General features: G+C 27.5%; 1 protein-coding gene and 1 long non-coding RNA gene across 3 annotated transcripts in view; one reads left to right on the top strand and one right to left on the bottom strand.

Annotated features, from left to right (window-relative positions):
• LOC122498021 (cationic amino acid transporter 3) overlaps window positions 1-25,771 on the bottom strand; it is a 135,757-nt gene that overhangs the window by 35,209 nt on the left and 74,777 nt on the right. For both annotated transcript variants that reach the window (XM_043605514.1, XM_043605513.1), the window contains exon 2: window positions 19,061-19,205. In XM_043605514.1, coding sequence (XP_043461449.1) covers window positions 19,061-19,201 — 141 coding nt within the window. In that variant the 5' untranslated portion in view covers window positions 19,202-19,205. The remainder of the gene's footprint in view (window positions 1-19,060; window positions 19,206-25,771) is intronic.
• Window positions 1-25,771, top strand: part of LOC122498025 — a 114,135-nt gene that overhangs the window by 42,725 nt on the left and 45,639 nt on the right. The window lies entirely within an intron of this gene.

Raw genomic sequence — 25,771 nt, 5'->3', positions numbered from 1 at the left:
AAGCATTTTTTAATGCTCTACAAGTTGGTAATGATACTTTTAAAGTTACTTTTATATTTTTCAACAAAATTTTCAAGAAAGTGTTCTTTTCGAAAAATTTAGATTTTTAAAACTTTAATATCTCCGGCTAATATAGACAAAAAATGTTCAATGAAGGCTCAAAAGATGCGTCTGAAAAAACTCTACAAAACTAAAGAAAAACATTTATAGGTGTCCTAACATTTTTTTAAGTTATGGCCAAAAAACGTTTTTTTACAAAATGAAAAATGCAAAAAAAATATAGTTAAACTTTATGAATCGGAATGAAAATACTCTCATTTTATGTCCCCCGGGGAGACCTACAATTTAAAAAAAGATTGAGACCTTTAGCTCTTTCTCGTTCTGAGATATTGAGGTAAATGTAATGTTAGTACACACACACACACACACACACACACACATCGGGACAATTTTTTAAAATCCGTTTTTTGGACTTCTGAGATAAAATTACATCAAAAATTTTTTTTATTTATTTATAACATTTATACGAGCAATGCCCATTCGTGCATAAAGTACTAAAAGATTAGGTAGGGGAACATAGTCTAGGTCGGCCACCTTTTTGACTTTTGTTTATAACTTTTTTTTAAAAATGAATTTGGACAATTGAAGTATATGGTTGGAAAGTCCTGTTTAATAGGAACATTTTTTCTGTACAAAGTAAATTGACAGGTTTAAAAATGAAAAAGTTATAAAGATTTAAAAAAAAAAAAATTTGTAGTCCAGGTTAGCCATTACAGTCAAGGTCGGCCATGTTTAAAATTCAAAGGGCATTAATCGTTAAAAAATAAAATAACATGTTTGGAGTTACGGAAAATTGATTCTTTATTGTTTACAGTTTGTAACTTAATGAAATAACAAAATAATAACAATAAACAATATAAAAAAATAAATATAAATAAAAAAAAGTTTTGCACTAAAATATTAATAAAATTAAATAAAAATATTAATAAGATGATCAATTATATTATGAGTTATACAGAATTGCAGTTTTTGCAAATGAAGTAGCTCGTCCTCAACTTTGCGCATTTTAAACACATAGTGGCCGACCTTGACAGTAAGTAACATTACCGAATTGTTGTAAACAAAAAGAAATACGTTTCGGGATTCGATTTTTTACTTTGTTTTCCTTTCAACCATGAGTCCCACAAATTTTCTGCATACTTGCCTTGACGATTCAATTTGTTTTTTATCTTTTATTAATGGTTTTTCACATTATGCACAAAACTTTTTTTGAGCTTTTTTTGTACCGACGTCACAAAAAACACAATTTTCGATTTTCCGAAAATGTAATTGAACAAAAAGTTAGGTTTCACTAAGACAAGCTTCGACAAAAATGCGCGTAGGTGGCGCTAGTGAACTTGACAAAAAAACGCGAGTGGCCTACCTAGACAGTAGGCCAACCTTGACTACATTCCCCTATATAATGAAAAAAGTTTATAAATATGTCAAAAAATCACAATCGAAAATTTTGCTAATACAATCCTTCTTCTATGAGGAAGCAATATAACATAATTAATAATATATGCCCTGAAACTGTATCTCCTTAGCTAACTTTTTAACAACAAAATTTTTTTTATTTTACTAAGGAAAATAAAACTTCGTCGACTTTGGAAAAACAGCTGAAATTTTTCTTTAAAAAAAAGTGGCCTCAAGGTGGCCACCATTCAAAAATCCACTGAAAAATTAAAAATATAGTTGTAAAAATCAATTTAAGGTAATTTTATTTGAAATGTAGTGTTTTTTGCTTATAATCACAGAATCAATAGTTGCAAACTCTGTTTTTTGCTTATAAGAAGCCATTTTAAAACATTGTTAATTATTTATCCTATTTCATACATTAAAAACTAAATTATTTTATTATTCATCATAAAATTCTCCAAATCGATAAAATTTACATTTTCCATAATATATTTTGATAAATATTACATCGTAAATAAATTCAAAAGTGATTTTACATAAAAATGCATGGTGGCCACCTTAGGGCCAGGACGACATATTTTTTAAAAGTTATCAAAAAATTGTATAACACACAATTTTATCGATATTCATTTATAATATTATTGTATTATATGTAAACAAGATTACCACAAAATTTAGAACTTTTAAACTATTAACTGTAATCACGGTATCACTTTAAAAACAATTCTTTCAAAATTTTTTTTACTGAATTTTAACGATATCTCTGTTAGAAACAAACGCGTTTAGTTAGTATTCAGTGCTGCCAAATAATGCACAAGAATCTGTATCTAACTGTGTAAAAAAATGAACAATTTGAATTAGTTATTGCAAAAATAGATTGTTTAAAAATAAGAAAAATCGGAAAAATGACGAAACGCAAATTTACTTTGTAAATGAGTACGATATAATTAAGAGAATTTTAGAGAAATAACAAATGATTGTAGAAATTCAATTATTTTCAAAAGTATAAAATTTTTCGCAAAAATTCAATTATTTTCAAAATTTTTTAAAAATTCTCGTCAAAATTTCAATTATCTTTAGAAATATTAAAATTCTTTTCCGAAATTCAATTATTTGCAAAAATTTTAATAAAATTCTTTGCAAACATTTAATTATTTTCATAGAATAATAAAAATTTCACAGGAATTCAATTATTCACAAATTTCTTCGCAATAATTCCATTTTGTTTCATAAATAATAAAACTCATTGCAGAATTTCAATTATTTTTAATACAATTTTAATCGAATTCCTCGAAAAATGTAATTATTCTGTTAAAATTTTAGATTATAGATAATAATTTGAATGTTCTTTCTTTCTTTCATTCATTCACTTTTTCTGTCTCTCACACTCTGAAGTTGTCTTTTGTTTATACTTTTGTTTTTTGTTAACTTTAGATAGATTGTATATTATATTATTATGTTATAATTATTTTTATTTTATAATTAATTCAAAATTGTAATGACAAATAGAAATCATCAGAATTTTTTTCCACTTCTTTTCATTAAAAGATTAAAATTTTGTTAAATATTATGTTTTGTCAAATTGAAATTATGCAGATTTGTGTTCTTTACTTCTAAACAAAATTAGAAAATTGTTAAACAACTATGATTAAGAAGTAGAAAATTTATTTATTTTTGCATTATTTTTGTTTATGAATCACAATTTTTTTAACAAAATTATTATTTTGTTTTAAAAACAGAAGAAAAATATTTGCACCATTTCTTATTTTAAATCTTATTTTTGGAACAGGATTTTTCACAAGAATTAAGACATACAAAAATTTCAAATTCAAACTTTTTTAAAATTTTTTAAACAATTTATAAAAGTATTGTTATAAAACATGAAGAAATCGATTGCTCCGAGTCGAAGACTCGGAGTCATCGATTTCTTTATGTTTTCTAATAATTAAAGATGACCGAGAGATAAAAATAAGCCTTAAGATAATTTTTAATTACTTTATATTATAAGAATATTATTACTGTAACTTTACCAAAATTATTTTCACCATTTTAATTTAATTATTATTTTCTAGAATTTTAAATTATTTTTTATGAAAATAATATTGAATTCCTTAAAAAAAATTTTTTATTTATGAAAATAATTGAATTCCTGTGAAATTTTTATTATTTATGAAAATAATTAAATGTTTGCGTAGAATTTTATATCAAAATTTATTTTAAATAATTGAATTCTTTTTGGGAAATTTTATTAATTATAAATTAATTAATTAATAATTATTATAATTGAAATTAGGACAAGAATTTATTTAAGAATTTGTTTTTTTTATTTAATTTTTTTTTAAATTTATTTATTTTTTAATTTAATTAATTTATTTATTTAAATGTAAATAATTAAACTTTAGAAAAGAATTTTGTTATTTATAAAGATAATTGGGATTTTTACTAGAATTTTTTTCAAATTTTGAACATACCTATTTGAATTTTCTTTTTCTTTGAAAATAATTCAATTTTTGCAATTATTTGTAATTTCTCCAAAATTGAATTTTATTAGTGTATCCAAAAAAATTTAAATTAGAAAATTTTTAAATTCTATTATTTTGAAAATTGCTAATTTTATTTTAAAAAAAAGGCAGTAAGAAGTTAGCCGCACAATTCTGTAGAATTTATTTTTTACAAGTTGACTTGAATTTTTTTTTTTTAATTATTTAGTTTTTATTTTCTATAATATATATTTAATTAATGAATTTCCGAATAATTGATATTTTGTAAAATTGAATTGTAAAGAAATGAATTTGAAAATTCTCAAAAAACTTTTTCAAAAATTATTAAAAGTTATGGATTTATAGAAGAATTTTAATTAAAAACACTAAAAAAATGTAATTTTGGAGAAGTTATAAATTGTTGCAAAAATTCAATTATTTTCGTCAATAATAAAATTCTTTTTTGATCAATTCAATTATTTTCATAAATAATAAAACTGATTGGAAAATTTCAATTATTTTTTAATACAATTTTAATCAAATTTATCGAAAAATGTAATTATTCTTAAAAATTTTATTATAAAATTTGGCGAAAGAATTCAAGTATTCAAAAATTTGTCAATAAAATTCTTTATGAGAATTCAATTCTAAGAAACATTCAATATAAATGATTTATTTTTGTATTTAAATATTTGAATTCTAGTCGAGATTCTAGTATAATTTTCTAATAAATATTGATTTAGAAATGAATTTCAGTTAAAATTTTAAATAATAATTGAATGTTAATAGCAACATAGCGAGAATTTTTAGAAATAATTGAATTTTGAAAAAGTTTAATTGAATTTTTTTATATTATTTGAAGTTTTTATTTTTTTAATACATATTTAATTGAAGAATTTACGAATTTTTGTTATATGTTTGTCAGTAATTGGTCCGTATAGCCCGTATTTTGAAATACTTTCACTGGTTCGAGCCCTGTAATTTTGAATGATCCGCATGCGGATGAACGAAATTTTTTACTATTACAAATATTTTTGAAAACTGACTGATATGAAAGCAAAAACAAAATTAAACATTTACAATAATAATTTATTTTTAATAAGAGACGTAATAAATGTCGTTCATTTGAACGTTGAAAACATTAGGAACATAATTTTGATCATAAACATTGTAATTTTTTAGGGTTCTTGATGGTAGTGTTTAATCTGATAGGAGTAATGTTAGCGTCTTTGTATTGAAGTAATGTTTCAGATTATACTTTCTATCAATATTGGATATTAGTTTGAAAATTTAATTCTGAAAACTTTTTCGACGTTCCTTGGAAAGTTCGATGCAGACTAATGCAGCTTCAGTATTGCTAAAGTAGAAGTTTCAATAAGAGATTCTGTTTATTGAGAGGACAAAGGTTCATTTGAAATTCTCTGTTTTCAGGATGAAAATTCAACATGGAAATTGAAATATTTGCACATTTCGAGAAGCCAGAGGTTAAAGATTAAAAGTACGTTTTATATTCACTAGAAGAAAGAATTTCAGAATAGAAAAATATTCTCATATTCCAAAGAGGCCTTTTTTTGAAAAACTGTGTTAAACTTAAAGATTAATTTTATGATCATACTAGAAAAAGGCAATGAATTTTCAATTCCAATTAGTGGAATTGAAAAAAGGTGTAAAAAATATTTAGACTAAAAATTAGTTTTGTGGTCAGAAAACGAAACAGCAAAATAATACAAATTTCAATTATTAACATTGAATAATAATTACCGTATATAATTTTTATTTTTTAAGCATCTAAAGGTTAGGTTTTATGAACTTTCAAAATTTTAGAAGATTTTTTGTAGTTCGTACAAGGTATTAATTTGTTTCAATGTTGTCAATTGAGAATTGTCGGTAGTGTAAAGAATCTATTGATTTTGCTTTGAAGATGAAATAAGTATGTTCATGTAAAATGCAGTCATATGATTATTGTAGGCTATAATCGTCTAGACAATAACAGTGGAACTATATATATACTTTTTTTTTTAATTATGATAGACGTAATTGACCTGAAAGGATAGAAAAACCGTTTTATGTTTTCATATATTGATCTCATGTGAGAATAACTAAACACTCAATAGCTATTAGTTCACTGATAGGGCATTGTTACACGATAGGTAGACATGTGAAGGAACGTATAATCGCAAAAGATAACCCAGGTGTGCTTTGAACGATGCTAAATATAAAGAATGAAACTGGAGCTTCTCTAATCTTTAGGAAGTACCCTACAAAACGTAAATATCGCGCTAAACTGTACAATATAATGAAGTTATTACTTGTACATTCCAATTAGAATTCTCAATTTATTATTATTCGATCGTATTTTTTTTATCACCTTGGATTGAATAGAAAAGTATCTTTTATATATTTTTTTTCAGGGCTGCCACAGGTTTGGAATTTTATTTTTAACTATAATAATCGTCATATTCTGTCCAGTCTGTCCACACTTGAAGTTAGACTTTTGTGCATGCTTTTGTTTTTTTATGTATTTTTGATAGATAATATTATACTTCTTTATTTTTTACTATTTTTTAATTTAATAATATTACCTTTATTTTTCTAATAATTCAAAAATATTTTTATTAATCTAAAAATATGATTAATGTTATTATGCATTATTTCTTTGTTTCTTAATAATTTTATTAAAATTCGTCAGTAGAATTCAATTATTTAAAAATTTGTTGATAAAATTCTTTATGGGAATTGAATTTTAAAAAACATTCACTTATTCAATAAATTATTCATTTTTGTATTTGAATAATTGAATTCTCGTAGAATTTTCTAATAAAAATTGATTTGATAAAAAATGAATTTCCGTAAATTTAAGTTGAACTTTTAGATAATAATTCATTACTCTCTAAATATGAATCAGTGAAAATTTCATTGATTTCAATTCAGTGGACGAGTTTTCTTTGACGAATCAGTGGAATTTTACTGACAATCAGTCGTTTTTACTGATTCTCAGTCGAGCTGTGCAAAATTCGAACCGAACCGAGTTTTGTTCGGTTTTGGGGCGCCGAAATGTCGAATTTTCGACATTCGAACTAGGCGAAAAAATTCGAACAGTTCGGTTCGAATTATTTTGCACAGCTCTAATTCTCAGTAAATTTACACTGATGAATTAAAGAAAACTCGTCCACTAAATTGAAATCAGTGAAATTTTCCACTGATTATTATATTTAAAATTCCTTAAAACGATTCAGTTATTTTCAAAAAATATTCGAAATTCAATTATTTTCAATATCTAGTATTTTCATAAAGTTTCGCAAAAGAATTCAATTAATTAAGAAGAAATTGATAAAATTCATCCAAAATTCAATTATTTTCATAAATAATAAAATTTTCACAGGAATTCAATTAATTTAGAATAGCATTTTCAAAAATATTTCGAAAAAATCAATTACTTAACAAAATTTTTATACAATTCTTCACAATAATTCAAATACTTTCACTAATAATAACATTTTCCATGGAAATTAAATTTTTTTAAAAAAATTTTTGATAAAATTCTAAGCAAGAATTCAATTATTTTCATAAATATTTTTGATACTACTTTAAATTAATAATTAATCGAAAAATCCAATTATTTAAAATAAAATTTTAAATTTTAATAATATTTATTATATTTTGAAAAAAAGTAATTATTTAAAACAATGTCTATAAAATTCTTATGAAGAATTCAATTATTTTCAAAAATAATAAAATTTTTCACAAAAATTCAATTCTTTTTGAACATTTTAATAAAACTTTTCTCAATAATTTTATTATTTGCATAAATAATAAAATTCTTCTCAGGAATTCAATTATTTTTGAAAATTTTAATTAAATTCAACAACTACTCAATTATTTTTATAAATAATAAAATTTATCGCAGAATTTCAATTATTTTTTTAAAGTTTACAAGAATTGCTCGAAAAAATGTAATTATTCTAAAAAATTTACTTTCAATTCCTCGAAAAAATCAATTATTTAAAAAAATGTTTGCATAAAAAATTATTTACAAAAATATTACAATTTTTCACAGGAATCCAATTTCAAATATTTTAATAAAATCGTTCGAAAGAAATCAATTATTTAAAATTAAATTTTAATTACATTTTTTTGAAATAATTCAGTTATTCTTTTGGATATTAATAAAATTCTTCCCAAGAATTCAATCATTTACATAAATAATTCTTCAAAAGAATTCAATTATTAAAGATAAATAACAAAATTATTCTTAATAATTCTATTATTTTGAGGCATTTTAATAAAATTCTTTGCAAAATTCAATTACTTTTATAAAAAACAATATTCATCACAAGAATTCAATTATTTTTAAAAGTAATAAATTTCTTCTTGGAAATTCAATTATTTTAAAAAATTCTAATAAAATCGTTCGTAAGAATTCAATTATTGTCAACAATTTTAATTGAATTATTTATAAAATTTAATTATTTTTAAAAACTTTTTGCAATTCAATGATTTTCAATATTAACTATTTTTATAAAATTTCCAAATAGAGTTCAATTCAATTATTTAAATTAGAATTTGCATAAAATTAGTCGAAAGAAATCAATATTAGGTACTTAAAAATTTTTAACAAATTCTTCGCATGAATTAAATTATTTTGTATAAATATTTAAATTCTTTCATAAATAATAAAATTCGTTGCAAGAATTCAATTTATTAGCAGGATAAGAAAGAAGTAAATATTTTTGATAAAAATTAGGAAAAAGTCAGGAAAATAAAAAATATGGAATGGATTTTTTGTCAGTTTTGTGAAGTGTCTAAAACGAGTTTTTTTTTGGTCGTCAAGTTTAATTTTTCGTCAGCTACTTTTTTACATTCTCATCAAAAATGAGAAAGTCTTGGATTTGTGCGATTTTAAGCAATGTCTAATTTTGGTAAATCTTTACGTTTCATGACCCTCTGATTCCAAAAAAGTGGTTTTTAGAGAAGTGTCTGTCCGTCTGTCTGTCTGTATGTCTGTAGTCTGTCTGTGGAAAAATTTGTCTCCACGATAACTCGAATAAACTTTTATGAATCGATTTGCAATTTTGGGCACTTTTATATTCCATAAAAATGAAGCCTGAGTTCGTTGGACAGCTCATTTTGTCGAAAAACAACAAAAATACAAAACTTTTAAATTTTCAAAATTTTCTATTTTCTACAATTTTCAAAAAAATATTTTTTTCATTTTTTTCCCCTAAATTTTGACCAAAAACAAACCACTTTTCCTTTGAATACTTTTTTTTACAACAAAAAACAAAAAAGTTATGAATTTTTTTGAAATTTTGAAATTTTCAAAATTTTCTATTTTCTACAATTTTCAAAAAAATATATATATTTTTTTTTTAAATTTTGAGCAAAAACAAACAACTTTTCCTTTGGATACTTTTTTGTACAACAAAAAACAAAAAAGTTATGAATTTTTTTCCCAAAAAAGTGCAAAAAATTGAGATTTATAGTGAGTGAAGCATTAGCCAAAACATTAAAAAAAAAATTGGACAAGTGCGAGTTGTACTCGCACTGCAATGGCGGGTTCCGTACACAAATATTAAAACAATTGCAACATTTATCGGTAATTGATAGAATTAAAATAAACAATTAAAAAAATATATTAAAATCATTTGATAAAAAAAATAACTAAAAAAATTAAAGTATTGTATATATCTAATATTGTAAACAATAATAAGCAGAGGAACAAAATTTTCAAAATTATAGTTCCTCTGCTTATTATTGTTTACAATATTAGATATACAATAGTTTAATTTTTTTTAGTTATTTTTTTTATCAAATGATTTTAATATATTTTTTTAATTGTTTATTTTAATTCTATCAATTACCGATAAATGTTGCAAGTATTGTTTTAATATTTGTGTACGGAACCCGCCATTGCAGTGCGAGTACAACTCGCACTTGTCCAATTTTTTTTTTTTTAGTTAAGAAATTAAAGTCAGAAAACAATCTCTCATTTATTCTCTTAAAATTTCACTCTCTTCCTTAAAATATTTAATGCCACGTGTTTAAACTAAAAAAAAAATTAAAAAAATTTTTTTTTTTTGAAAAAACAATTAAAAAAAAATTTTTTTTGATTTTTTTTCAAAAAGTTTCTTAAATAAATTTTTTGTCGTCAGACTGTAATAATACACTAGGATACCAATTTTCAGCTCATTAGGTCAAATAATGTAAAAGTTAGAGAAAAAAAATTTTTTTTTTAAATTTTTTTAGTTTTTCCTTGACAACGCTATGGCCATCATTACATATCAAGTTCTCTATATTTTTCCTGTAATATTCGAGTAAAAATACACCAACATGCAAAATTTCAGCTCTCCATGTCGAATAGTTTAGAAGTTAAGGGGGGGGGGGGGAATGGTCACTTTTTATGCATTTTTGGCAAAAAATCTTGTTATTTCCTTGACAACGCTGTGACCATCACGTCCAATCACATTCGCTATATTTTTCCTGTAATCTACGTGTGAAAATACATATCTGGACCAAATTTGAGCTCTTTAGGTCAAATAGTTTAGCCGCTAGGGGGGGGGGGGGCACGATTTGGCTACGGACAACAGAGTCTCACCAATAGGGTTCCGCCAATACACCGTAGGTGTACGGAACCCTAAAAATATTTTAATTCTGCCGAGGAATTCAATTAAAATTGTTTTGAAAATAATTGAATTCCTGCAAAGAATTTTACTATATTTGTAAAAATATTTGAATTCTTGTGAAAAATTTTACTATTTAAAAAATAATTTAATTCTTTCGTGAAATTTTATTAAAATTTTGGATTATTATTTATATAAAAATAATTCAGTTCTTGCAAAAAATATTAAAATTTTGATAATATAAACAATAATAATTAATTTTCTACTTAATAAGCACAAAATTAATAATAATTTAAAAATTTTTGATTATATTTGATGAGAATGTAAACCTTAAAGTCGTAGTAACTTTAAGACAAGTAAATATTTTAATGGTTTAAAAGATATATGTCGTTTCTGATACGTAAGTAGTCTCTGCTAACTAAGTTCATTCCACAACGAAATATTTTTACATTCTCATCACATGAGAAAGTATTAGTTTTGGTAGAAAATTGACTTTCGCTAATTTCATGAAATCTCGACGTTTTTGGGTCCCCTGAATCCGAAAAACATAGTCTGTCTTCGTGTCTGTCTGTAGACACAATGGTGTCCCTACAATAAATCTTGAAAAACTTATTGCAACTACTTGCAACTTTGCATGCACAAAGTTAGTGTTAAAATACAGATCAAGTTCGTTAGCTATCCATTTTCGTCGAAAACTACACAAACTACAGTAGTTTCAAAATTTTGAAAATTCAATTTTTTCAAATTTCAACATTTTTAATTTTATATTACTTTAAATTAGAAAAATACAAACAACTTTTCCCTAAAACATTCTTTCATAGAAACTTAATTTTTTTTAAGTTTTTCGATCAGGCCAGCTTAACTGGGTTAAAATTTTTTTATTGATTTTGTAAAATGTTATAACTAAAATATATTCATAAAAGTTTTAACATTTTAGAAAATCAATGAAATTTTTTTTAACACAGTTGGTCTGATGTGACCGTTTTTTACATTTCAATTTTTGGTCCTATCTTGTTGGAAATGGTTTTTTACATTCTCATCACATGAGAAGGTATTAGATTTAGTGGAAAATTGACTTTTGCTAAGTAATTCTCATACTGTTGAAAATGACCTTTAAAATAAAAGAAGAAAAAAACGTTTACTATTTTATAAGTTATTCAAATATTTGTGTGGCATTGGAAATGGCGATTTTTTTAAAATGTCTAAGTGAATTTGTTTAAGCTCAAAATAACATATAATGTATTTAATAAATTATTATGTAGGGTAATGTCACCTAGAGTGGACCGCCTGAGCTTTTAAGTTATCTGACAGCGGAAATGTGAAATAAATAGTGTGAATAGCAGCACTGCACCTAGAAACCGTAAGAAATTAAGTTCTGCGATAATCACAAACGTTAACGTTTGATGTAACACATTTTTAAGAACACAAACCAAAAAAGAAGTCGCTCTTACAATGAGTAAAGTGATTCGGAAGTCCGACTTCCGACGAAGTGTACGTTCATTGTAGAAAAAAAGTAAGAGTAATATAGGGACGTTCGTTTTTTAAAAATTGTCAAATGTCCGCCTTGTGTGAAGTTTGCGGTGCAAACTTGCTACAAGTTTTCACAGAAAACTTTCAGAAAAGTTGTAACAAACTTGCAACAAACTTTCTGAAAACTTTAAAAATTTAAAAAAAAATCTTTTTGTATTCAAAATGTACATATTTTGTCAAATGTTGCCTTCCCTCTAGGGGAAGGTGACAAAATGTAGTGCGCAGCTCTACCCAGGTGCGAAAAGTTGGTCGGGCCATGGTCGCGCCGACCAAGTGGATAGTCGTGCCGACCTTGGCAGCCAAAGGTCGGCCGAACTAGCGAATTGTAACACCCGCCGTCCAGTGGCTGACATGGTCGGGCCGACTATGGCTGCCAAAGTCGGACCGACCAGGGGTGCCAAAGTTTTGCCGACCATGAGAAAGAAGGTCGGATTCACTTTGGCAACCTTGGTCGTGCCGACCTTGGCAGCCAAAAGTCGGCCGACCGATTGCAAAAAATTATTAATTATTATTATTAATTATTATTATTCATTATTTATTTATTTATTGTATACATCTTAACACTAAACGCAATCTTACACATAAATACAAATTAAAATTTCTAACGCTCGCAGGAATCGAACTCGCAACCTAACGCACCGAAGTCTAACACGCTAACCATTACGCTACGCTTACATGAAAGCCTAAGAACAAAAATGATTTTATAAGCTGCAACTTCAAACTGACCATCGGCCCGACTCTGGCCAAAGTCGGCCCGACCAAGTGAAATTAGGTTTTTTGCACTCTGGCTGCCATAGTTTTACCGACCGTCCGCCCGACTCAGGCCAGAGTCGGCCCGACCAACTAAAATTAACCTTTTTAAACTCTGGCTGCCATACTTTAGCCGACCATCGGCCCGACTCAGGCCAGAGTCGGCCCGACCAACTAAAATTAGGTTCTCTAAACTCTGGCTGCCATAGTTTCACCGACCGTCGGCCCGACTCAGGCCAGAGTCGGCCCGACCAAGTGAAATTAGGTTTTTGCACTCTGGCTGCCAACTAAAATTAGGTTCTCTAAACTCTGGCTGCTATAGTTTTACCGACCGTCGGCCCGACTCAGGCCAGAGTCGGCCCGACCAAGTGAAATTAGGTTTTTTGCACTCTGGCTGCCATAGTTTTACCGACCGTCGGCCCGACTCAGGCCAGAGTCGGCCCGACCAATTGAAATTAGGTTTTTTAAACTCTGGCTGCCATAGTTTAGCCGACCATCGGCCCGACTCAGGCCAGAGTCGGCCCGACCAAGTGAAATTAGGTTTTTTGCACTCTGGCTGCCATAGTTTTACCGACCGTCGGCCCGACTCAGGCCAGAGTCGGCATGACCAATTGAAATTAGGTTTTTTAAACTCTGGCTGCCATAGTTTAACCCACCATCGGCCCGACTCAGGCCAAAGTCGGCCCGACCAACAGAAATTAACCTTTTTAAACTCTGGCTGCCATAGTTGTACCGACCATCGGCCCGACTCAGGCCAGAGTCGGCCCGACCAACTAAAATTAGGTTCTCTAAACTTTGGCACCCATAGTCGGCCCAAACTTGGGTGGAAACAGTAACCAAAGTCGGCCCGACTTTGGCTGCCGACCTATTGGCAGCCATAGATGGGCCGAGCTGCGCCCGACCTTCCAACTCTGGCGGCCGACCAAAATTCGCACCTGGGTATATATCATAGAAAACTACTGCGCAGACATTTTAATTTACCTTGCCACGCAAGTTTTCTGCAAGTTTGCTCCGCAAACTTTACACAAGGCGGACATTTACCAATTTACCATAAATTTGTTGCAAACTTCCCATGCAAATTTTCGAAGTTTGCAATGCAAACTTGCTGCATACTTGTGGCAAATTGTTGTGCTATCTGGGAGGAGACAAACGCTTTAAGAATATTTTAGCTGCTTCTGTAAATCATGTTTCTGCTAAGAGAGTTAGTATAATTAAAAATAACTTCTTAATTTTAATCATCAAGACCAAAAATATACATTTAAATCCACTTAATCTCGCAATCATCAGCAAACAAAAACATGTGATGAGAATGTAATCCTTAAAGTCGTAGTAACATTAAGAAAAAAAAATGTTTTATGAAACATATACAGTCAAGCCTCCGAACTGCACGCTTTGAAACTGAACGCTGTCGACAAACTTCACACTGGCTTTAGTTTCTAAGTACTCCATAGTGAACGGTGGCGGTACTAAATTCAGTGCCGTATATTTTAAAATTCTATGAACTCAATTATAATCCCAGAGGATAAATATCCAAGTACGGTCGTGAGAATTAGATAGTAGGGATGAGTTCGTCAGCGTTCAGTTTGAAATCAAGTGGAGGGGTTATTTCTGGGGTACCGTGCAGTTCTGCGGCTCGACTGTAATAGGAAACAAGAACACAAATAATGCACAATAATTGCAGACCACCGCGAGCGAAGCGAGCCATTTGCGCGCGAAGCGCGACGTGCGAAATAGTCGTCGGAGCGCGAAGCGCGACGATCAATATTCGCGCGCCCCGAGGCGCGCTGAAACTTGCGAGCGAAGCGAGCCCCCGCGCGAAGCGCGGATAAGAATGTGTCCGCGCTTGCGCGGACAGATTTTTTACTACTGTTTTTAGTTTGAAAGTTACTTTTTGCTACTTTTTTAAAATTAATTATCAAGTGCGAAGTATGAAAGATTTCAAATTAAAATCTTTGAAAATTTTAATTTTTGCATACTTTTAACTATTGTAGAATTAATTTTTTTTGTAAAAGTTTAATTGAATTTTTTTAAAAATTATTTGAAGTTTTTATTTTATAATGTATATTTAAGGGCATCCGGGAAAAATCGAGCCCAAAAAGTGTTTTCCCGCGTGTCGTCTCACTCCTAAATAATGAGAGATATTTAGTTCGGATTTATCATGATAATTAGGGGAATTCATGATGATAAAGAATATTCTCGAAATTTGCAAGTAATTTTTGAAATAAATATTGAAAAACGAAATTACAAAAGTTGGATTTTTGGCGAAAGTGAGAGGCAATATGGCGGCGAGCACACAGACAATAGATCTATGTGTCAGTGGTCAAGGAGGTGGCGCCAATTCTCGGAAGTGGTCGCGAGTTGAACTGAGGGAAATGTATTAACCTCAAATTACTCCACTTTCAATCGTTAATAAAATAATTTCCTCGCAAAATTATTGCAAAAACGGAGAGGGCCGCTCCTCGGAGAGTCTTCCTCTATCACCCCTCCAAATATGAACCCGAAATATTTTATCCTCTCAAAATGAGACGTCTATACTGAACCGTTCAAAACCCCTTTTTTCCGTATATTTAAACAATTTTTTTCAATAATTATTTATCAAAATTTCTCTAAATTCCGAGAGGACCGCTGGTCCCAGAGCATTTCTCTATATTTACCAAAAAATCCCGACTCAATATATTCTTTTCTTTTTAAATGAGACGTCTATCACGAAACCAGTATTATTTTCCGGATGCCCTTAATTGAAGAATTTACGAATTATCGAAATTTCACGTAAAATTGAATTGTAAACAAATGGTTTTGAAAATTCTCAAAGAACTTTTTCGGAAATTATTGAATTAAATAATTGATTTTAAGAAGAGTTTTAGTTAAAAATTGTAGAAAATAATAATTGAACTGAAATGATGAAAATAATTTTGAAGAAGTTACAGTAACAATATTTTTATAGTATAAAATAATGATTTTATCACTCGATCATCGTTAATTGTTATAAAACATGATTGTTTAATTTAAAAAAGGTTTGAATTTGGAATTTTTGAAAATCTTAATTTCTTTGGAAAAATAATAATGATTAAATATTCATTTAAAACATAAGTTATTAATGTTTTCGAATAATTTTACAATTAAAGAAATAAGTAAATAGAATTTTTTTTGAGTATCTAATCATTTTGAAAGTGAATCAGAATATTTTCTAGAGTCAGGGAAAAAGTGAAAATTTTGTCTGAAAATCAGATAAGAGTCAGGAAAGTACAAAATTTAATTTTTGTGGCAACCCTGCTTTATCTTTTACGTTTTTTAATCTCATAAACTTTTTTTATCGTTTAGAATACTAAGAGGTAAATTTCTTTTATTGAAGCTATTCTTATTGGCAGGCTTAATGTGTTCAATGAAAGTGAGAAACATTATATTCTGCTAAACATATATAAGTTTATTGTTATTTTCCAATATTTTAAATGAGACTGTATCGTAGACTTCAATTTCAATTAACAGCACACTATATACTATCGAAAGAGGATTGGAAAATATACACAATTTCTATTGATAAGCTCCATTTTCATTCAGTTGAGATCCCTCTTCTTGAATTCTTTAAACTTAATTTATTTTCTTTTATTCAAATGGATTTCTCTCATTCTCTTAAACCGGATAAGATTTCCTTTCTCGACCAATTGCCTGTGAGGAAAGAGGCCTCTCCGGAGAAGAAAAAAAATTATTTTTTTTTGCTCGAATAAGTAAAAAAGTAGAAAAAAAGAAAATGAGAATTTTTTTTTACTCAAATGGTATAAAGTTTAGAATATATCAAGAATATATACGTATATGTATATATAGTCACTGGCGCTAAAATATCTGCTATTGGCGCAAACTTTGTTTCACGTCTGGTAACCGATTGTGAACTAGTTTCAAACTCCTAAACGAAACGTAACAAGAATTGTTCGTTTGTTTCAAACGACTAAGTTCCTTTTCTCTTTTGATCAAATAATGCTTGCGGTATAATTTTTTAGTAATACAAAAAGACATTCCATAAACTCTTTAATGAATCTGTTTTTCACATTTTCCTTCAGGTCCTTCAAGTTTCTTACTTTTTCATATAATTACTTTATATAGAGATTAAAACTTATTATTTACAGAAATTATACAATTTCTTACAATTTATAGAAATAAAAGTTTCTCTTTATTTACAGAAATTAAAATTTCATTTTTTTTAAAGAAAATTAACATTTTTTTTCATTAATCAGAAATTGGAAAAAGTTTATAATATATAATTTTTTTCTCATTATTGCGGAAATAATTGGAAAAACTTTTAGTTGTGGAATGTTTTTTTTTAATTTGCCTCAAAGTGGATTATTATAATAAACGAATCAGTGCAGTTGGATTAGTTGAAAAGTGATTATATTTCAAATTTAGAGGGTATTGTTTCATTAATGATAATAAAATCTTATTTTGAATGGGGAAGTGTAACGAGATAATTATAACTTGTCACAAAATTGACATATACATTCAAACGCGACCTTGTAATTAATTTTCTCTCTATAATCAACATCAGACGGAAATTCTGATGCATGCGTCGGAAATTGACCGCAGTTGTGTGAATTCTGTTGAAGAATATTGCAATGCTTCGTGGAAAACCGATATCTAATGCAACTATATATATCCGCTTTTCGATTATATTATTTAATTCCGAGGATGACATTTTAAATTTTAATAAAATAATAATAATTATTATTTTGTAGATTGTAGATACTAAAATATTCTCTGATACTAAAAATATACTATTAGAGAAAATGTATCTTACTGGTTACAAAATTTAATTTTTAGTAAATATAATTTTAATTGCACTCAAAAAAATTTAATTAATTAAATTAACGAAACAAAAAAAATGTTAAACTTAAATAAAAATATCATTGTAACCACTGCCGATAAATGTATTGTAATAAAACTGTTATTATAACAAAAACTGATTATATTTCGAAAACGCTTAATCTTCTAACTGACACTACTATTTACAATAAATTCGGATCCTACAATCTCCATTCAAAATTATTTACAAAAAATCTCTTAAAATCTTTTTTAAATAAAAAATATTTTAAAAAAAATACTTGCTCCAAAATATGGACTACCGAAACTACACAAAAATAACATCCCTATGAGACCAATTACATCTTTTATAGGTAATCCAATGTATAAAATCTATCAAAACTTATATGAAACATTTTTAAAAAATTATTATTAATAATAATTAAATTAATTAATTAATTTTTTTTTTGAAAATGTTTAATTGAATAATAATTGATGTTATTGATTGAAAGTAGAATTTTAGTTAAAAATTGTAGAAAATGTTAATAGAATTGAAATGATGCAAATAATTTTAAAGAAATTATAATAATAAAATTAATTATTAAATTAATAATAATTATTATTATTAATTATTAATTATTATTATTATTATTAATTATTTAATTATTAAATTAATTATTATAATTTTGGAATTATAATTCCAAAATTATGTCTACACTGTAAAAAAAGGGAGTTAAATTTTAACTCCCCAGGGGATTCTATAAAAGTCGCACCCATTAGGGAGTTAATGCCAGGGGAGTTAAATAAAGAGAGTTAAAATTTAACACCCAAATGCTAACTCCCCATGGAAAAAATAACTCGCGCGGGTGTTGAATGAAGGGAGTTAGAAATTAACTCTCTTTTGGAGTTGATTTTTAACTCGAAAAATTTAACTCCCAACTCCCGAGTCCGTTAACTTCCTAAATTTTTTACAGTGTATTTAATTAAAAATTTATTATTTAGATTATAAATGAAAAATATTATTTCCAGAAACCCAAAAGTATTATGTGCTTATAAATTTAAGAATATAATATTCTTAATATAAGAAGTACGGCTTAATAGGTTAAGAATATATTCTCGTAAGAGATTTTTAGAATATATTCTTACCTAAAGCATATTCCCCACTTACAATAAGAAAATATTCTTGGCGCCCATTTAAGTGGCGAATATTCTAACGTCAAGTAAAATATTCTTAAAGTTAGAATACTCTTTTTTCAGTGAAGAAGGAATGATGAGTTTTTATTGAAAGAGAAGAAGAAATATATTTTCACGACTTAATAAAAGATTGAAAATAGATTTTATGATCACTAGAAGAAAATGAAATATCCGGGTATTCAGATTTTTATATTTTAATTACCATTTAAAAAATATTGGATTAAAAGAAAAGAGACGTACCTGTAGTTTCTGCTTAGATTCTGGAGGACAAACTTGTCCGGCCCTAGTTTTTTGTTCACCTTGAAGACTGCTAACATTTTTTGTTCTAATGAACTTTCCGAATAATTCTAGAGCTTTGTCTCTATCCACATCAAGCTTCATTTTGCTGCAACAGATAAAAAATTCAATTTTAATTTTCTTTTTAAATTATAATAATACTAGCAACATTTGGCTAGTTGAGGCTTGTGAGGCTGATTTCTCACTCGCTTTTTTAAGTAAAATTAGCAATTTTAATAATAATAGAACGTAAAAATGTTTAATTCAAATTTTTTTAATAAAAATAAAATACGAATTGGAATATATAGTTTTAATATTATTATAATTAGAGTTGCGAATGAGCAGTCGAAGTGTTCGGACGTGTTTATAAACAGCTCTGTATCATCCGTATATGTATAATCTGTTGTATTGGCAAGTGTTTTTCTAAGTGAATTTTTCACATAAGGACTTTTGAAAGTGTATTCCTCTTCGTTTATTTCTTTATTAGAGTTATGTGTGCAACTAGTGTATGGACGATGTCTAACTCAAAGGAACTTACAGCCTTGCTGGAATCCATTCAAGAAGGAGTCAAGCAAACAAATGAAAAACTGGATAGAATGGACCAGGACAATAAAGAAATAAAGCAAACCGTGGAGTTCTTAAAAAATGATATGAAAAATTATAGAAATAAAGCTTTTAAATTAAATAAGGAAAACAAAAGGCTAAATGAAAGAATAAACCTACTTGAGAAAAACATGAATTATCTAACGAATAAAGACAGAGCTAATAACATTGTAATATACAAGGTTCCGGACACTGAAAAGGAAAACAATGACTTACTCATTACTGTCAAAAATATCATTCAAAGTGTTAACACTAATATTCCCACCGAAAGTATTATTGAAGCTAAGAGATTGGGTAAACAAGAAGGTTCGAGACCAATTCTTGTCACTTTTAACGATTTTAAATGGAAAACAATGATTTTTCAAGACAAAATAGCTCTTGGACATACAAATCTCGGCTTCTCCTTCGATCTCTCTCGAAAGAGCAAAGGAAGCAAAGACGAGAGAACTTCAATCTACTAACAAGATACAAAGGAATCCTGCAACAGAGAGGGGAATCTTCCATCATCAAGGGCTCCAAACTCATCGTTGGCGATGCAGTCATGGATGTAGAAGAGATTAAAAAAATCATTAGCAGGAGAGAGGTCTCTGAGGAGGAACAGGAATCCCTTTTCAACTCGGACAGCGATGACTCTTCTTCAATGATCTCTAACGCCAGCGGGAAGAGGGGAAGAAAATCTGGATCGAAAAATAAAATAAAGAAAAAACAAAAAACATTAACGAGTTTAAATCAAAGAAGTTCAATTAAATCATTCTTTGCACCACAAAAAATAACCCCGGACCAAGAAAAGGATTCAAACCAGATCAAAAATATATAGCTCAAGGACGTAACCATCTCGGACAATATACTTATATTTTAGTTAATAGGAAATCTACAATTGATCTCATTTGGGCAAGTCTGAACGCAATTCCCGAAATAAAAGATTTTGAAGTTTTACAAGTAGTCTCTGGCTCGGACCATTTCCCAGTAGCTGTTACATTACAAATAAAAGAAGAATATAAGATAAATGAGAATAAAATAAAATGGAGGGAGGAATTGAGGGATAATTTTATTGAAGCAATGGGAGACCCCCCGGAGTTTGAGGAGATGGATATCTGCTCTCTGGATGAAATATCGAATAATTTAATTAACCATATAAAATCAAAAGCAAAAGGAATAGGTATGATAACAAAAATAAATGGCAAAACTGGCCTATCCAAACCCTGGTTTGACGCCGAATGTGTGGCTTTAAAAAATTCGTTAAACTTACTCTGAAAAATTGCAAAGAACTAAATTTTAATAAAAATATTGTTCAGATTTATAGCGATAAGAAAAAAATTTATAAAGATGTAATCAGGTCAAAGAGGGAGGCCCACTCCAAGTCAGTTATTGATAGATTGTCTTCAACCAGAGACTCAAAAATATTCTGAAAAATTATTAACGGTTATAAAATGAGGTATACTAGTAAGGATTGTATTGACTTAGAAAGCTGGGATGAATACTTACAAAAATTCCTTTCTGAAAATATACCTAATTTCACTACTGAAAATATTTCAGAGCTTCCAATAACCAATACCAATCCTATGATAGAGGCTCCTATTTCCCCTGAAGAAATCTTAGCAGCTTTTAAGACTTGCAAAAACAATAAAGCTTCGGGTCCCGATGAAATTTCATTCGAATTTTTTAAAAATCTAACGCAAGGCTGGGTTGAACGAGTGTGCCTCCTTTTTAACCAATATAACAAAAGGTTTTACACGATTATTAACAACTAGAATTACCAATCGGGCTGAGGAGAACCAAATTCTCCCAGAATTTCAAACCGGTTTTAGAAAAAGTAGAAGTTGTGTAGACAATATTTTTGTTTTAAACAGTATAATACTTTGTTTGTCGACTTCTTCAATGCTTTTCCCTCTATTTCGCACAATTTACTTTGGGAGAAACTGTACAAGCTAGGTGTAGGTAGTAAAACAATAAAAATTTTAAAAGACTTCTACTCGAAGGCCACAATGGCGGTAAAAAATGACTGCGTAATTTCAAAACCAATTAATGTGACGAAAGGTGTTCTTCAAGGGGAAGTCAGTAGCCCTCTGCTATTTTCCCTTTTTATGCATGACTTAGAGGATTTTTTAAGGGAGGAGGGAATTAGAGGGGTCTCGATCGATCATAAAACAGAAATTATAGTATCAGCATACGCCGACGATCTGGTATTGTTCGCGGATTCACCAGTAAAAATGAGAGAATTACTTCGAGCTCTTAGAAAATACTGTGTACGTAATATGTTAAAGGTCAATGAAAATAAAACTAAGATACTAATCTACAGGAAAGGCGGATACGCGCATAGTAAAAAAGATGATCAGGAACTATACCATATTCTGGTTGAATGTTATTCACATAAAGAAGAGAGGGAAAAGCAAATTAGCATGAGCAATGATCCTAGCAAAATTAAAGATATATGGCACAAAATACTTAATGAACCTTCAACGGAAACTTTGAAGGCCGCCTCCCTATTCCTTATAAATGTAATAAAAATTAGATGTAAGAATAACAAATTATACAACTAGATAACCACATTGTAATTATTTACTCTACTTATATGTATATATATATTTTTTTGTATCATCGCAACCTCTTTGTATGAACTGTAAGTTCAAGACAAATAAACTTAATAATAATAATATTATTATAATTATAATAATCATGTATTCTGACATAGGGAATTTAGGGAAAAGTAAGGAATTTTTACTAAAAGTACTAAAAAAAATAATTTTTAAAACAGTTGCCTTTACAATTTTCATAAATAAATGAACTTCAAACGGTTTCAATTTAAAATTTTATAAAATTTCAATGTTGAATGAATGTAATTAGAAATTTTAATAAATTTAGATTTTTGGAAAAATTTATTAACTCAAAATCTTCTAAAATTAGTTAAATTTTTCAATACATATTTACTTAATTATTAAAAAAAATTAATTTATAGAAGAATTTTAGTGAAAAACACTACAAAATTTGAATTTTAAAGAAGTTACAAATGATTTCAGAAATTCAATTATATTCAAAATTTACAAAGATATCTCGACAAAATATCAATTATTATCTTTATAAATTAAAAAATTCTTCAAAATTCAATTATTTTCAAAAAATTTCCTCATTTCAATGATTTTCAATATCTACTGTTTTAATAAAAATACCCAAAAGAATTCAATTATTTAAAAACAATTTTAATAAAATTGTACGCAAACATTTAATTTTTTTCATAAATAATAAAAATTTTACTGAAATTCCATTATTTTCATAAATATAATAAAATTCTTAATTTTAAGAAGCATTCATTTGTTCAATAAATTATTTATTTTTGTATTCAAATAATTGAATTCTCATAGAATTTTCTAGTAAAACTTTATTTTAAAATAAATTTTTATTTAAAATTTTAGATAATAATTGAATATTAAAAGTATTAGAGCGTTGTAGAATTTTAATTATTTTTAATACAATTTTAATAAAATTCCTTGAAAAATGTAAATATTCTAAAAACTTTTATTAAAATTCGTCAAAAGAATTCAATTACTTAAAAATTTGTTTAAAATTCTTTATATAAGAATTAAGGAGGTTCTATCGCTTGACGCAGCTAGTCAAAACAGTGAGAAATATTTAATGTTTTGACTCACTTGGTAACGTCAAACGTTTGGCAACGCCGAATTATTTCTAACCTCTGATAAAAATTATCATTTGAATTTCGCGCTCAAATTTAATGTGTATAGTGCATGCAACGTTGCCAAACGCTATAAGTGTTGTTTATATTTTTAGATGAAACGTAAATTTTGTTTACAAATTGATTTATTGTAAATCTTACAGGTACCTATTGACAATTGTTTTAACAGATATGTAATTATTGCCTATCGGTTTAGTATTTAAAAAATTTAGATCAATATCTGTTCATTTAATACACTGAAAAAAAAAAGTATTGAACCAAGAAAATTTTTCTTGGTTGAAGCAAATCGTGGGATTGAATACGGCCAAGACTATTAAAGTATTGCTTCAAGAAAACGATTTTCTTGACATAGGATATTTGGGAGAAGAACATATATTCTTGATCCAAGAAAATATGGAATTCGACCAAGAAGTTAGTCTTCTTATACGAAGTATGAAATGTATTAAATGAATAAAATATTTTCTTGTTCTAAGAATATATATAGTTAATTGAATTATTTTATTTGATTCATTCAATTTTTTGTAACGTTCGTTCAAGTAATTCAAGATTTAAATGAAGAAAACATTTATTTTGTGAGAGAACGCAGATATTCTTGATCCAAGAAAATATGGAATTCGATCAAGAAGTTAAGTAGCATGTAAGAAATGCAGAATATATTAATTCAAAATCATTTATGTATCAAATCAAGAAAGTATGTTCTCTATCCAAGAAAATATTTTCTTGATTTGAGAAAATTTATAGATTTCAATCAAAAAAATACTTTCTCAATACAAGTAAATTATTTACTTAAATTACCCCCCCCCCCTTACCTCCATCCCATCTTTTCTAATACTTAGGTCAAACATTTTTATTATTTAATTAATTAACATTTATATTTTTTATTTAAATAATTAAATAATTGTTATTTTACATATATATTTACATTTAATTATTACTTAACACAAATACAACAAATATACCTTGAAAGAAAATTTTCCACGGTCGGAGGAATTGAACTCGGGTTGCACGCACCAGAAGCCGTCACGCTACCGCTATGCCATCCTAGCCTCAATGGACAGTTTTCAAAAACTGATATTTAAGTTGCATATACATTTGAAGAAAAATATTTTCTTGGATCAAGAACACCGGCATTGTGTTAAGTAAAAAAAAGTTTCAAAGCAAATAAATAAAATGATTCGATTCAAGAAACATGAATTCTCCACACAATACTTTATTATTTCGCTTAAGAACATGATATTCTAGATTCAATACTTTTTGGTACTTCGGAAAAGTAAAATATTTGGTTGAAATAATTACATATTGAGTTCTGACAAATACTAAATTGTTAATTCAAGAATTTTGTTTAATGCTAATGATTACTTGACACAAGAAAATGAATTTCTTTCTTCAAATAAATATGGGATTAATTGAATATAATTTTTAATCAACTTGAAACAAATATTTACTTATATTAACCTTCGTATTTTCTTGAATCAGGATTATATGAGCGTTGAATTAAGTAAAAACTTTTTTAAAGGAAACAAAAGAATGATTTAATTCAAGATCTTACACTTAATTGAATTGAATAAATAAAATATTTCATTCCAGAAAATATAACATTCTCGCAAGAAATTAATGATTTTGAAACATGAGAATATAGAAATGCTTCAAGTAAAAGAAATGCTTAGATTAATTAATATTTCTTTGAAACAAAATAATTTTTAATTGAGTTGAAACAATTATTAACTTGTATTAATCTTCCCATTTTCTTGGCTCAAGACTATGGGTGTTGGATGAAATAAATAGTTGCTTTAAAGGAAATAAAAAAATTATTTGACTCAAGATACCAAATGACTCAAGGTAAATTACTTGACGTGAGAACATGATATTCTTGATTCAATACTTTTTCGAGACTTGGCGCATGTAAAACAGTTCGTTTGAAACAGTAAGATATTTACTTATGTCAAACCCATATTTTCTTATTCCAATAACTTTGATCAATGCTCAAAATTACTTGACACAAGAAAATAAATTTCTTCCAATAAGAAAATATGGGTTTGTTTCAAATAAATCAGGTCAAGAAAATGCATTTACTTGATTCAATGAACTTTTTTTTTCAGTGTACTTTGCAGTTTGTAAATATATATGACAAACTACTCAATTCCCATAAGACTCAATGTTAAATGTTGAAAATCAAAAATGTTTATAACTTTTTTCATAGGTACCTAGAGGTCACAAAAATTTAACTACGCCTTCATATTAACTTTATCTAGTTGCTCATCAAGTTTTATCAAAATCTGTTCATTAAATCAATTATCGATAGAACCTCCTTAAATTTTAAGAAACATTCAATTATTCAATAAATAATTTACTTTTGTATTTAAATAATTGAATTCTCGTAGAAT

This window comes from Leptopilina heterotoma, unplaced genomic scaffold (assembly GCF_015476425.1).
Source record: "Leptopilina heterotoma isolate Lh14 unplaced genomic scaffold, ASM1547642v1 Lhet_14, whole genome shotgun sequence".
Classification (NCBI taxonomy): domain Eukaryota; kingdom Metazoa; phylum Arthropoda; class Insecta; order Hymenoptera; family Figitidae; genus Leptopilina; species Leptopilina heterotoma.
The sequence above is the reverse complement of the archived record's forward strand: the minus strand, read 5'-3'. Positions and strand labels throughout refer to the sequence as shown.